Here is a 10,725-nt window from a genome sequence, read left to right as displayed (position 1 = left end):
CACTCAGGAAGAATCATCTCTGAGCAGTAACTCAGATCCCCCCCATCCAACACCCCTCACAGACACGGCATACTACCTGCTCTAATCAAAGCAATTGCCAAATTAAGCTATCCCATGTACATACTCTTCCATAACTTATCAAAGCTTATCTTAAAGCCAGATATGTCTTTTGCCCACTACCTCCTCGGAGGCTGATTCCAGAATACGTCACTCCTCTAATGGTTAGAAATAGAAACTTCGTCTATTGAAGTCGAAACTTCCAGTCAGTTAATACCCATTTTTTGTGTCTACATTGGACTATAGAGCGTTAAAATAATTCTCTCCTCCTAAATATAATCCTCTGATATATTTTTATAAAGCAGCAAGCATATCCCTCCTCAACGCTTCTTTTTGGTTCGCTAAACAAGCCAAGCTCTTTGAGTCTCTTTTCAACTAAGAACAGTTTTTCCATTCCTCAGATCCTCCTAGTACCGTCCTGAACCTGTTCCAGTTTGAATCATCCTTCTTAAGTGGGAGACCAGACCACTGCACCACGTATTCCAGTAGTCCTCCAGTAGCCTTATTAACGGTACTAACTCTCTTATCCTCACGGAAATACCTTCGCCTGCATGCCATCCTAAAACTGCGATTAGCTTTTTAAGCCCATATCGTGGCGGCTCATAGTCATGCCTGGTGATTCAACAATATCCAAGCGTCCCTCTCCTGCCTCGTGTTGCTCTCCAACTGATGTGTCTCCAATTATAGACTAAAATCTTGTTATTAATCCCTAAGTGCTGACCTTCCACTTTCACTATAAATTCATCTTCTATTCATTAGTCCGTTTACAGTCGTCATAAGATTTCCTGTATGGTATCCCGGTCCTTCCTCTATGTAGCAATACCTCCCAGCGGTGTCATCCGCAAACTTTATTAGCACATTCCTGCTTTTTGTGCCAAGGTCAGTAATAAAAAGGTTAAATAAGATTAGTCCCAAAACTGATCCTTGAGGGACTCCACTAGTAACCTCCTTCCAGCCTGACAGTTCACCCTTCAGTACGACCCGCTGGAGTCTCCCCTTTAACCAGTTCCTTATCCACCTTTCAATTTTCATATTGATGGTCACAGAGAGGAAATGCTGGGTGTTTGCTACTGTCTCCTTTTGCCACCTCCCCTGCTACTCACTAGGCACTTCTCAAAAGTAAGAAGCAGACACACTCCGGTACAGCAAGCATATTTATTTACTGTGAAACACACTATTCATCACCCAGTGTGATGGAAATTCAAATGCGTAGCAGCAGCTTCTGGGGGTCAAGGGAATCCTACACTTTCTCTTGAGAGTTGTTGCTAAAATCTCATTAGCAAATACTGACACACTTGCCAGCCCCCAGAGGCTGAAGGGCTGTGCTTATCCCTAGAATTGGCATAATACCATTGAAGGCAATGCAAGCTCCCCACTCTAACCTGCTAACATGTCTCATCCCTGCTTTTGAGAGACTGTCACCCCCTCTTAGGGGGAAGTGGGATATTCCCCACAGCCCATTCACTCCTTTGATAGCTCATGTGAGGCTGCTAAGTTCTTCCAAACTAGTAACTTTGACACCTTACGGAGACCTGATTTTCAGAGAGCAGGAGCTCGGCACTTCCTGACAATCAGGCCCCTTTATGGTATCTCCGGTGGGGCACCTACAACCCCTACTTCCTTTTGGAGACCTTGGCCAAGGCTGTCTATCAGAGCCAGCTGTGGTGTCAATTCTAGTAGCGGGCAGGAGAGTTCTCAGTTCAAGCCCAGTTTCTGTCTCCCACACACATTCTCAAGCATCTATTTATAAACATTCTCCTACTCTTTGGCTCTGCTATGAGATGGGGTCTTTGGGGCTGAGCTCAGGGGAGAAGGTCTCAGGTCATTCCTTAATGAACAAATACATTATTTTGCTAAAAAAACAGATTATTTCTCCTCTAGGGGAAGCCAGATATCACTGTGAGCGCCTCTCTTTGGTGAGAGACTGAACACTGCTCTAATCAAAAGCGCCCCCTCACTTTCTGGATGGCCACTTAAGAGGCACCCAAACTGGGGCTTAGGAAGCTATTCTAAGATGCACTGCTGGGCCTCCGTGGAGGTGTCGCCTCATGTGCACGCTAGCCCTGGAAACCAAACTCCTTGTACTTGCTGGCCATGTCATTTCGGAACAGCTCCAAGGCTTTCCTCATCGCAGCCTGGGAATCGGCCCCAAAGTCCGAGGGATGCTTCTCAGCAATGACCTTGACAATGATTTCACAAATGAACTGTCAAGAAGGAGAGCGGGGAAGGAAAGGAAAAGGAAAAGGGACAAGTCAGCATCACTCACAGTAGGGATCTTTCAGTAAATGCAGAGTTAAAAATTGTTTGCAGATAGTGGAAATGACATCTTAGGGGTTGTCTACACAAACACTTAGCTCGCAGCAAGCAGGGGTGTAAACCTACCCCGCACTATCCTGCTGTGCACTGACTGTCCATGTGGACCCAGCTGTCGCACACTAAAAGTTCCTTAGTGCACTGTGATCTACCCTGCTTTGAAATGGGAGTAGATCAAAGTGCACTAGGGAGCTTTTGGTGCATGGCAGCAGGGTGCATACAGGCACTTAGTGTGCAGCAAGTTACTGCAAGATAGATTTACGCTCCAGCTGGCTACAAATTAAGTGTTTGCATAGACAAGGCCTAGGACCGAATTCAGTAGTCCTTCCTTCAGCCATTCAAGAGGCATCGTGGCCTACAGAGCACTAGGCTGGGACTTGGCAGACACCTGGGTTCTAGTCCTGGACTTGTCACTGATCCTGGGAAAGTCACTTCCCCTCCCATCCTTTGTCTGCTTTGTCCATTTACACTGTGAACTCTCCCTCTGTGTTTGCATAGTGCCTAGCACAATAGGTCCCCAATCTTCACTGGGGCCTCCAGGTGCTGCTGTAATACAAAGAAGTCCCTTGGATGCTGTCACTCACTGATCTAATATGATCTGGTTTCCCATGGGTGCTGGTGCTGCACCCACTGGTTTGTTACTGTTAAGGGTTGCATGTGAGCACTGTAAACATGGGGACTCACACACCAGGAGCTGAGCCTCCCAATATTACAGGGGTCTCCTACATCACACAGAGCTCATACAAGTCCAACTAGACATCAGTGAACAAAGGTGCAACCCACCCTCCCACTCAAGCCCATATTCTCTACACACACTGAAACCCCTCTCTCCCAAGGAACCCTCTCCAGTTCCCATACCTCCAAGTACTTGACAGGGATTTTATGCGTGGTGGCATGGCTCTCTGCCAGTGGCTTCAGCTCTGGTTCATGATTGTTCTTCAGCTTTAGGATTCTGCCCAGGGCGGTAAGGACAGTGGTGCCGTGCTTCTTCAGTTCTTCGGAGCTCTTCATCTCATCGATCGTCTTCAGGTTTTTGAACTTGGCAAAGCGTTCCTGGGTCTCGGGGTGAACCTGAAAGAGTCTGTGAACAGAGGCGGGGAACCCATGAGGTGCAAAGGTGGAATGGGGGGAAAAAACCAGGAATTACCAGACTCGATCAAACCCAAGGTCCATCTAGTTCAGTGTCATACTGATCTCTACATGCAGCATGATTGCAGCTCGAGTAGACATACCCAGGCTAGCTTTAATCTAGCTAGACTGGGTACTGGAGCAGTGAAGCTGAGGCAAAACAGACATCAGCTTGGACTAGCCATACAGGTAATTAACTAGGATTCTTGGTAGGCTTGTCTAGTCCATGCTGCTCTGGTATCGAAGCTAGCTAGAGTTCGGGTATCCCTATGCATACATCCATGAGTGTAGACATACTCTCAGACAGTGGCCAGAACCAGATACTTCACAGGAAGGTGTAAGAACCACACTAGAAAGCAGTTGTGGGATCATTTGCCTCCCAATAAGGTCTCATCCTCGCCCTCAATTGTTTGAGATTAGTCTGACCCTTGAAGCAGAGGTGTTGGAACAATTTGTATAGTGGGGATGCTGAGAGCCATTGAAACAAACTGAAAACTCTGGGTATGATGGAAACCACTTCAAGCCAACAGGTGTGGCAACACCCCCAGTACACTAGTTCCAGTGTACTGAAGCATGAAGTTTTAGATCCTTTCCAAGTTTTCAGTAATAATTTTGACAACTCAGGCTATTCTTGTTGTCCACATAAAGATCTAATTCTTTTTGGAAGTTTGCTAAGTTCTTAGCCTCAACAACATCCTGTGGCAGTGAGTTCCACAGTCTAATTGCACATTGTATTGAAAAGTATTTCCTTCTATCTACTTTGAATTTTCTGCTTTTACATTTCATTGCACATCCCCTTGTTCTTGTGTTATGAGACAGGGAGAACAGAAACTCCTCCCCTGTACCAAGCATCATCTTAAAACATTTAATCCTGTTCCCTCGTCTTTGTCTCCTTTCTAAGATGACCAATCCCAGCCTTCTCCATCTCTCCACATGAGAGGCAGGCAGGCAGTGCACTTAACATTTTCAAATGATGCCACAGAGCAGGTGCCCATCTTACTTGTTTTTCACAGCTGTTTAGTCCTTTGGCACCAGTCACCTGGGATTGTGCCAGTGTATTAGGATCAGGGTAGGAGCACAGGGCCAGCCGGGACTTGACGGAGTGACTGACATTTGTCTGTCCCTTCTTCCCTCACCTGCCTTGGGACTCTGAGGATTTATACAATTTAATGCCCTGGCTGCTTCTTCCAGCTCTGCTCCATGAAGCATTACTGCCATTAAACTCTGCGTTCCCATCTGAGCCCATCAGCGCTGCTCTTAAATTGACCAGGAGGGAACAACGTTAGACATGTACAGCACTTAAATACGACAGTCAAAGGTGCTACCAAAAGCCCTTTGACAGAGCGATGTAGCTGGGTGCTGTGCCACAGAATCCTGTGTGTGTGTGTGCAGACAGCAGTCAGCACTCCCAACACCATGGCAGTGTGTGTCCGTCCATTCCTACCACTTCTCTCACCCATCCACCAGCTAAGCCTGATATCTGACACCATGATTCTGCCATTGTGCACTATTTGGGAGCAACTGGGTCACAGAAGCTAGAGGAGCACAAGGCCTGCCGCCATCCCAGGGCCAGCGAGTCTCCCACACCATCCAAAGCTACAAACAGGAGCTCTGTTCCCTGAAATGGAGAGGGAGGGAAGGTGGTTAAAAAACAGACTGAATTTATTGGGGGTTGGAGACATGGGGGGCGGATTTGATACTGCAGGCAGCCAATCCCAAAGGAAACATCACTTTTGGCCCACATTCTACAGCGACAATGAAAGGGAACTACTGGCTCACATTACTATTATTTATTTCGATCGCACTTAAGAAGTATGTATCATTTGTGTCACAGTAGCACTGAGATCATGGCTCCATTGAGCAAGGCACTGTACAGACACAGACAAAGAGGTCGTCCCTGGTCTGAAGATCATACACTCCAAATAAATGAGGCAAATAAAGAAGAAGAAAAAATATTGGTATCCTTATTTTACATGAGGGGGAAACGAGGCACAGAGAGGTAAAGTGACTTGGCCAAAGAGTCTGTGGTACAGCCAGAAATTGAACCCACATCTCTCGAGCCCAGTGCCTTTACCACCGGACCATCTTTCACAACATGATGGCCACCATGTTTCACTGCCATGTGAAATGATACTATTGGCCAGTAGCCGGTATGCCAGTCCCTCCACCTTTAGCTAGAGACCCCTTAGAGGGCAGTAAGAAGGGAGTTCAGCTTCTGTGGGCCGTTCAGTCTCGGGCCAGATTCTCAGTCTTACAACAGCATTATATTAGTTGGATTAAATTGACAAACACCCCGAGTATATGGATAATAGGAACAGCCTTGCAGCAAAAAGATTCTTTATGTGGGTGACCATTCTCTCCAGGGCTTTCATTTAAGAAGGTACCAGTGTTACTAGAAAGGATTTCTGTGTCAGTTTTGTCCTTCCTACATGTACCAAGATGGGTCTTTTCCTTCTTGTTTGTTTCTTCCCCATGACCTGGTTTGTTTCAGAAAGAAATGATTGGCCCAGAGGTCTCTCTTAGGGAAGGACATGCAACAAATTGCTTCGCTTAGTATCATTTGAACGATATGCTATTGTAGTTTATAAGCGAATCAATTTGTTGCAGACACACTCTCCACCCAGTGAAACGTAAGGAGCCTATCAGGACCAATTAGCTTTGTTAAAAAGCCACCGCTAAATTGGAAGAAAGGTTATCATCATTTCTATGCTTGTGATCGGTCTCCCTTCGTCCTCTGCCTGGCTATGGCTAAATTATGTCTGCCAAAGATGCAGGAGCGGCGCCAGGGTTTTTGGCGCCCTAGGCGGGGGTCCTTCCGCGCTCCCGGTCTTCAGGGCACTTCAGCGGCGGGTCCCAGAGCAAGTGAAGGACCCGCCACAGAATTGCCGCCACTGACCCAGAGCGCGGAAGGACCCCCGCCGCCGAATGGCCTCTGAGGGCAGCAAAATGCCGCCCTCCCACATCCTGGTGCCCTAGGTGATCTTCTAGGTCACCGAAATGGAAGCGCCTGCCCTGCAAAGATGATACATCTTTTGGACTCCTAAAAATACCTCTGAAGAGCAATTTTTGTTTTGCTTGAAATGCATCCAGCTGCATCAAGTGTCAAAAATATTAAAAAATATTTCCAGGAGGTGATATCTACCTACAAGCTCTTTCACTTAGCACAAGCTGGACACACTACTATGCCAACAGAAGTCTGCAAGGCCTCCCTGTATTCAAATCCCTCTTGATTTCTACAAGAAACCTGCTGGCTGATTAGGTCTTGGGGTAATGAGGGGTAATCTATGTATGTTATGCAAAAAAAACCACACCCCTTGCACTTCTTCCCCATTATGTTATTAAAACACTATTGCCAAGATGTGGCTATACACCGCCATGAATATACCCACATCTTTTCTTATTGTTTATGGCAGGGGTGGGCAAACTTTTTGGCCTGAGGGCCACATCGGGTTTCTGAAATTGTATGGAGGGTTGGTTAAGGGAGGTTGTGCCTCCCCAAACAGCCAGGCATGGCCCAGCCCCTACCCCCATCCGACACCCCCTGTTGCTTCTCGCCCCCTGACAACCCTCTCCCGGGACTCCCGCCCTATCCAACCCCCCTTCTCCCATCCACACCCCCACTCCCTGTCCCCTGACCGCCCTCAGAACCCCTGCCCCTAATCGTTCCCCTGCTGCCCCATCCAATACCCCTCTCCTTCCTGACTGCCCCCCCAGGACCACTGCCCCCCCAGGACCCCTGCCCCAATTCAACCCCCCTGTTCCACACCCTCTGACCACCTGAACCCCTATCCACACCCCCACCCCTGACCAACCCCCGCAATTCCCCTGCCTTCTATCCAACCTCCCCCCACCCCTGCTCCCTGCCCCCTTACTGCGCTGCCTGGAGCACCGGTGGCTGGCGGCACTACAGCCGCGCCACCTGGCTGGAGCCAGCCATGCCACTGCATGGCACAGAGACTGGGTCAGGCTGCAGATCTGCAGCGGTGCTGCCCCAGGAGCTCGCAGCCCCATTGCCCAGAGCATTGTGCCGGTGGCACAATGATTTGAGGCTGCGGGGGAGGGGCCAGGGGCTAGCCTCCCGGGCCAGGCGCTCTGGGGCTGGGCAGGAGGGTCCCGTGGGCTGGATGTGGTCCGCGGGCTGTAGTTTGCCAACCTCTGGTTTATGCTGTATTCATTTCCCCTATCCTCCCACTGTTTCTCTTTTTGGTTGTGAGCTCTTTGGAGTAAGGACAATTCCTTCTTTTCTGTTTGGAAAGCGTCTAACACACTGTGGCTGCTACCAGAACCAAAAATTGTCATACAAGAATACTACACTCAGGATATTTTTCAAGAGCAAAGAATAGACCTTTCCAGTGAAGGGCACAGAGTATGGGTGTGCCAAGCAATGTTGGTCCCCTTCTTAGCTATGCTTAAAAGAAAACGTTCTCATTCAAAGAGGGGAAGCAGACTGATAGATTCTCCAGTCATCTGCACCATGTCCTCTCCCTGCAACTGTACGCCATACCTCTGGTATATGGGATTTAGTCCCGGCTAAGGGAGAAATCTGGTAGCAGCCCCTTCTTAAAATATCGACATGTCATTGATGCCACATTTAGTTCAGATGACCTTACCATTACACAAGTAAAGCACTCAAAGCAACTTAACCAAGAACATGTTTGTGTGCAGTTTTTTTTAGCATGCACCTATGGGGATTGGTGACCTCTGAAATTGGGCAGGCAGAACTGATACATGAAGGGGATCTCAATTTATTGTTAAAGCTCATAGTGTATGTCACTTGAAACAGGGTGCCCAGGGGAATAAAAACCTAACATGCCCATCCCACTGGAGGGGACCTCAAGGCCATTGAAATGCTGCTCGCTGCTCCATCCCCAGATGCTCAAAGACTCAGTATTGTGGGGCCTCCCTGGAGCTTGACCCGGGGAGAACTCCCACTCTAACCTCAGAATCACACACTCCACTGGAGGGGGGTTGGGGGAAATGCCCCATCTCAGACCACAGACTCAAGCTGGGCTTTGAAAAGAGCTTGGCTCCTACCTCCCACATTCCTAGAGGGTTTGGCCTGAGGCTGTGGCAGGCTGGAAGAGGCTACTGGAGAGGAAAGAGAAAGAAATGATTTGGGGTGGCGGGCTTCATCATGTGAAATTTGGTGGGGGGAAATCACAGGTAATCACAGCAAATTTGATGAAAAATGGTTATTTGTGATTTCTCTCTCATCTCTTCCCCCTACCCCTTTCTTTGTATGCTCCCATGCTGTTTCCTATCCCTACCTCATGAGGGGCCAACTGCAGGGAATTGGAAGGCCCGTGGGGACACCCACCTCACTCCAACATTTTGCTTCACTGTGTTCTGTCAGTGGGGACCTGGAGTTCAAGTTCATTAGCGGGTTGGCTGATCAGGGCAAAGGGAGTGACAAAACCCAAACCTTTTTTTTTTTCGGGAGGAGAGGGAACCTTAAAAAGTTAAAGCTTTTAAACCAGAAACCATAGTGATGGGAAACCCACTGCCCTAGAAATGATCAATAAAGAAAGAAGTCAGTTCAAACAAACACTAGAGAAAAAGAAAGCCCCAGGGCTAATGAGACACAACCACTCCCCTCGGTTTCTCACCTGTAAACCTCTAAGGCACAGGTGGGCAAATTACGGCCTGCGAGCCACACCCAACCCGTGGGACCGTTCTCTCCGGCCCCTGAGCTCCTGGCAGGGGAGAATAGCCCCCGGCCCCTCCCTTGCTATTCCCCCTCCCCCGCAGCCTCAGCTCACTGTGCCACAGGTGCAATGCTCTGGGCGGCGAGCTCCTGGGGTAGTGCAGCTGCAGAGCCTGGGCTGAACCAGTGCTCTGTACTGCACAATGCATGGCTGGCTCCAAAAGGGCAGCGCAGCTCCCTGTCATCGTGCAGCAGTGCCGCCAGCCACTGGTGCTCCAGGCAGCATGGTAAGGGGGCAGGGAGCAGGGGAGGGGGATTGGATAGAGGGCAAGGGAGTTCAGGGGGTGGTCAGGGGCAGGGGGTGTGGATAGGGGTCAGAGCGGTCAGAGGGTGGGAAACAGGGAGGTTGAATAGGGGCAGGGATTCCAGGGGTGGTCAGGGAGAAGGGGTGGTTGGATGGGGCAGAAGTCCCAGGGGGGAAATGAGGAAAGAGTGGGGGTTGGATGGGGCAGCTGGGGGCAATCAGGGGACAGGGAGAAGGGGTGGTTGGATGAGGCAAAGGTCCTGGGGTGCAGTCAGGAAGAAGAGGCAGTGCTGGATGGGGTAGGGAGAAGTTAGGGGTGGAGGGTAAGGGGGCGCTCAGGGAGAAGGGGTGGTTGGATGGGACAGTGGTCCGAGAGGGGCAGTCAGAAAGGAGAAGGGGAATTGGATGGGGCAGCAGGGGGCAGTTGGGGCAGGTGGTCTGGGGGCTGTCAGGGGACAGGGAGCAGGGGGGGTGGATGGGGCAGGGGCTCAGGGGGGTCATCAGGGAATAGGGATTTGGATTGGGCAGGAGTCCTGGGGGCCATCAGGGGCGAGAAGCAGGGTGGGTCGGATAGGGGGTGGGAGCCTGGCCACGTCTGGCTGTTTGGGGAGGCACAGCCTCCCCTAACTGGCCCTCCATACACTTTCTGAAACCCGATGTGGCCCTCAGGCCAAAAAGTTTGCCCGCTCCTGCTCTAAGAGATGCTCAAAAGCAGATTATTCCTAAAGTCCAGTGCACCAGGCTCTTGAGCCATGCTCTCTCTCACACTTCCATCACTGGTTTCATGCCCACCTGATCATAACTTCCTGTCCACGGACCGGGAGTTCTGGTTCCACCTTTGCCCAGATGCCCAGGACATGGCTCCATTCGTCATCGCTGAGACCCATAATTTGTTGGTGCTTGAAAAAAAGAAAAGCAGAGATGAGGTTGTTTCCCAAGTGGTGCAGCTGTATGCCCTGCCTCAGAGTGCAGCTACAGAGCTCACTCCTGGGGTTTATAATCCCTCCTCACAGACGGACACCTGTCAATTGTCAGCTGGAGTTTCGCCCTCTTTCAGGCTAGTCTAACCTAATCTGCCTCTCTCTTTCTGGGAAGCTATTTTGGGTCAGGTGCTATTGTGGCTGCCACTGATGGAATAATTTCTGCTTTTCCTATTGGGTTGGCACGTGTCCCATTGTGGGCAGAAAGGGCACTGCTGAAGTGCAGTGCCAGGACCCTGTCACAGAGCTGGTGTCCCAAGGACCCAAGAGGCAGAGTCAAAGTTTCAAGCTGTAGATTT

At 49.8% G+C, this 10,725-nt stretch overlaps 1 protein-coding gene across 1 annotated transcript; it reads right to left on the bottom strand.

The window, feature by feature from the left end:
- Positions 1 to 1,193: 1,193 nt before the first annotated feature.
- MB (myoglobin) lies at positions 1,194 to 10,460 on the bottom strand. The gene is made up of 3 exons (XM_032774893.2): positions 10,239 to 10,460; positions 3,229 to 3,451; positions 1,194 to 2,261 (listed from the first exon to the last, which is right to left on the bottom strand). Exons 1-3 carry the CDS (start codon positions 10,331 to 10,333, stop codon positions 2,115 to 2,117), a joined length of 465 nt encoding a protein of 154 aa, XP_032630784.1. The 5' UTR covers positions 10,334 to 10,460; the 3' UTR covers positions 1,194 to 2,114.
- Positions 10,461 to 10,725: the final 265 nt, after the last annotated feature.

The sequence above is a fragment of the Chelonoidis abingdonii genome, chromosome 1, assembly GCF_003597395.2.
Source record: "Chelonoidis abingdonii isolate Lonesome George chromosome 1, CheloAbing_2.0, whole genome shotgun sequence".
In the NCBI taxonomy this organism is placed as follows: domain Eukaryota; kingdom Metazoa; phylum Chordata; order Testudines; family Testudinidae; genus Chelonoidis; species Chelonoidis abingdonii.
The sequence above is the reverse complement of the archived record's forward strand: the minus strand, read 5'-3'. Positions and strand labels throughout refer to the sequence as shown.

Bases quoted from the DNA above. Each gene is read 5' to 3' on its own strand.
- MB (XM_032774893.2), bottom strand. From the start codon at position 10,333: ATGGGTCTCAGCGATGACGAATGGAGCCATGTCCTGGGCATCTGGGCA. The intron at 3,452-10,238 runs GTGGGCATGAAA...CTCTGTTCACAG, and splicing joins GGACAGGAAGTTATGATCAG to ACTCTTTCAGGTTCACCCCG. The intron at 2,262-3,228 runs GTATGGGAACTG...CCTTCTTGACAG, and splicing joins TCCCTGTCAAGTACTTGGAG to TTCATTTGTGAAATCATTGT.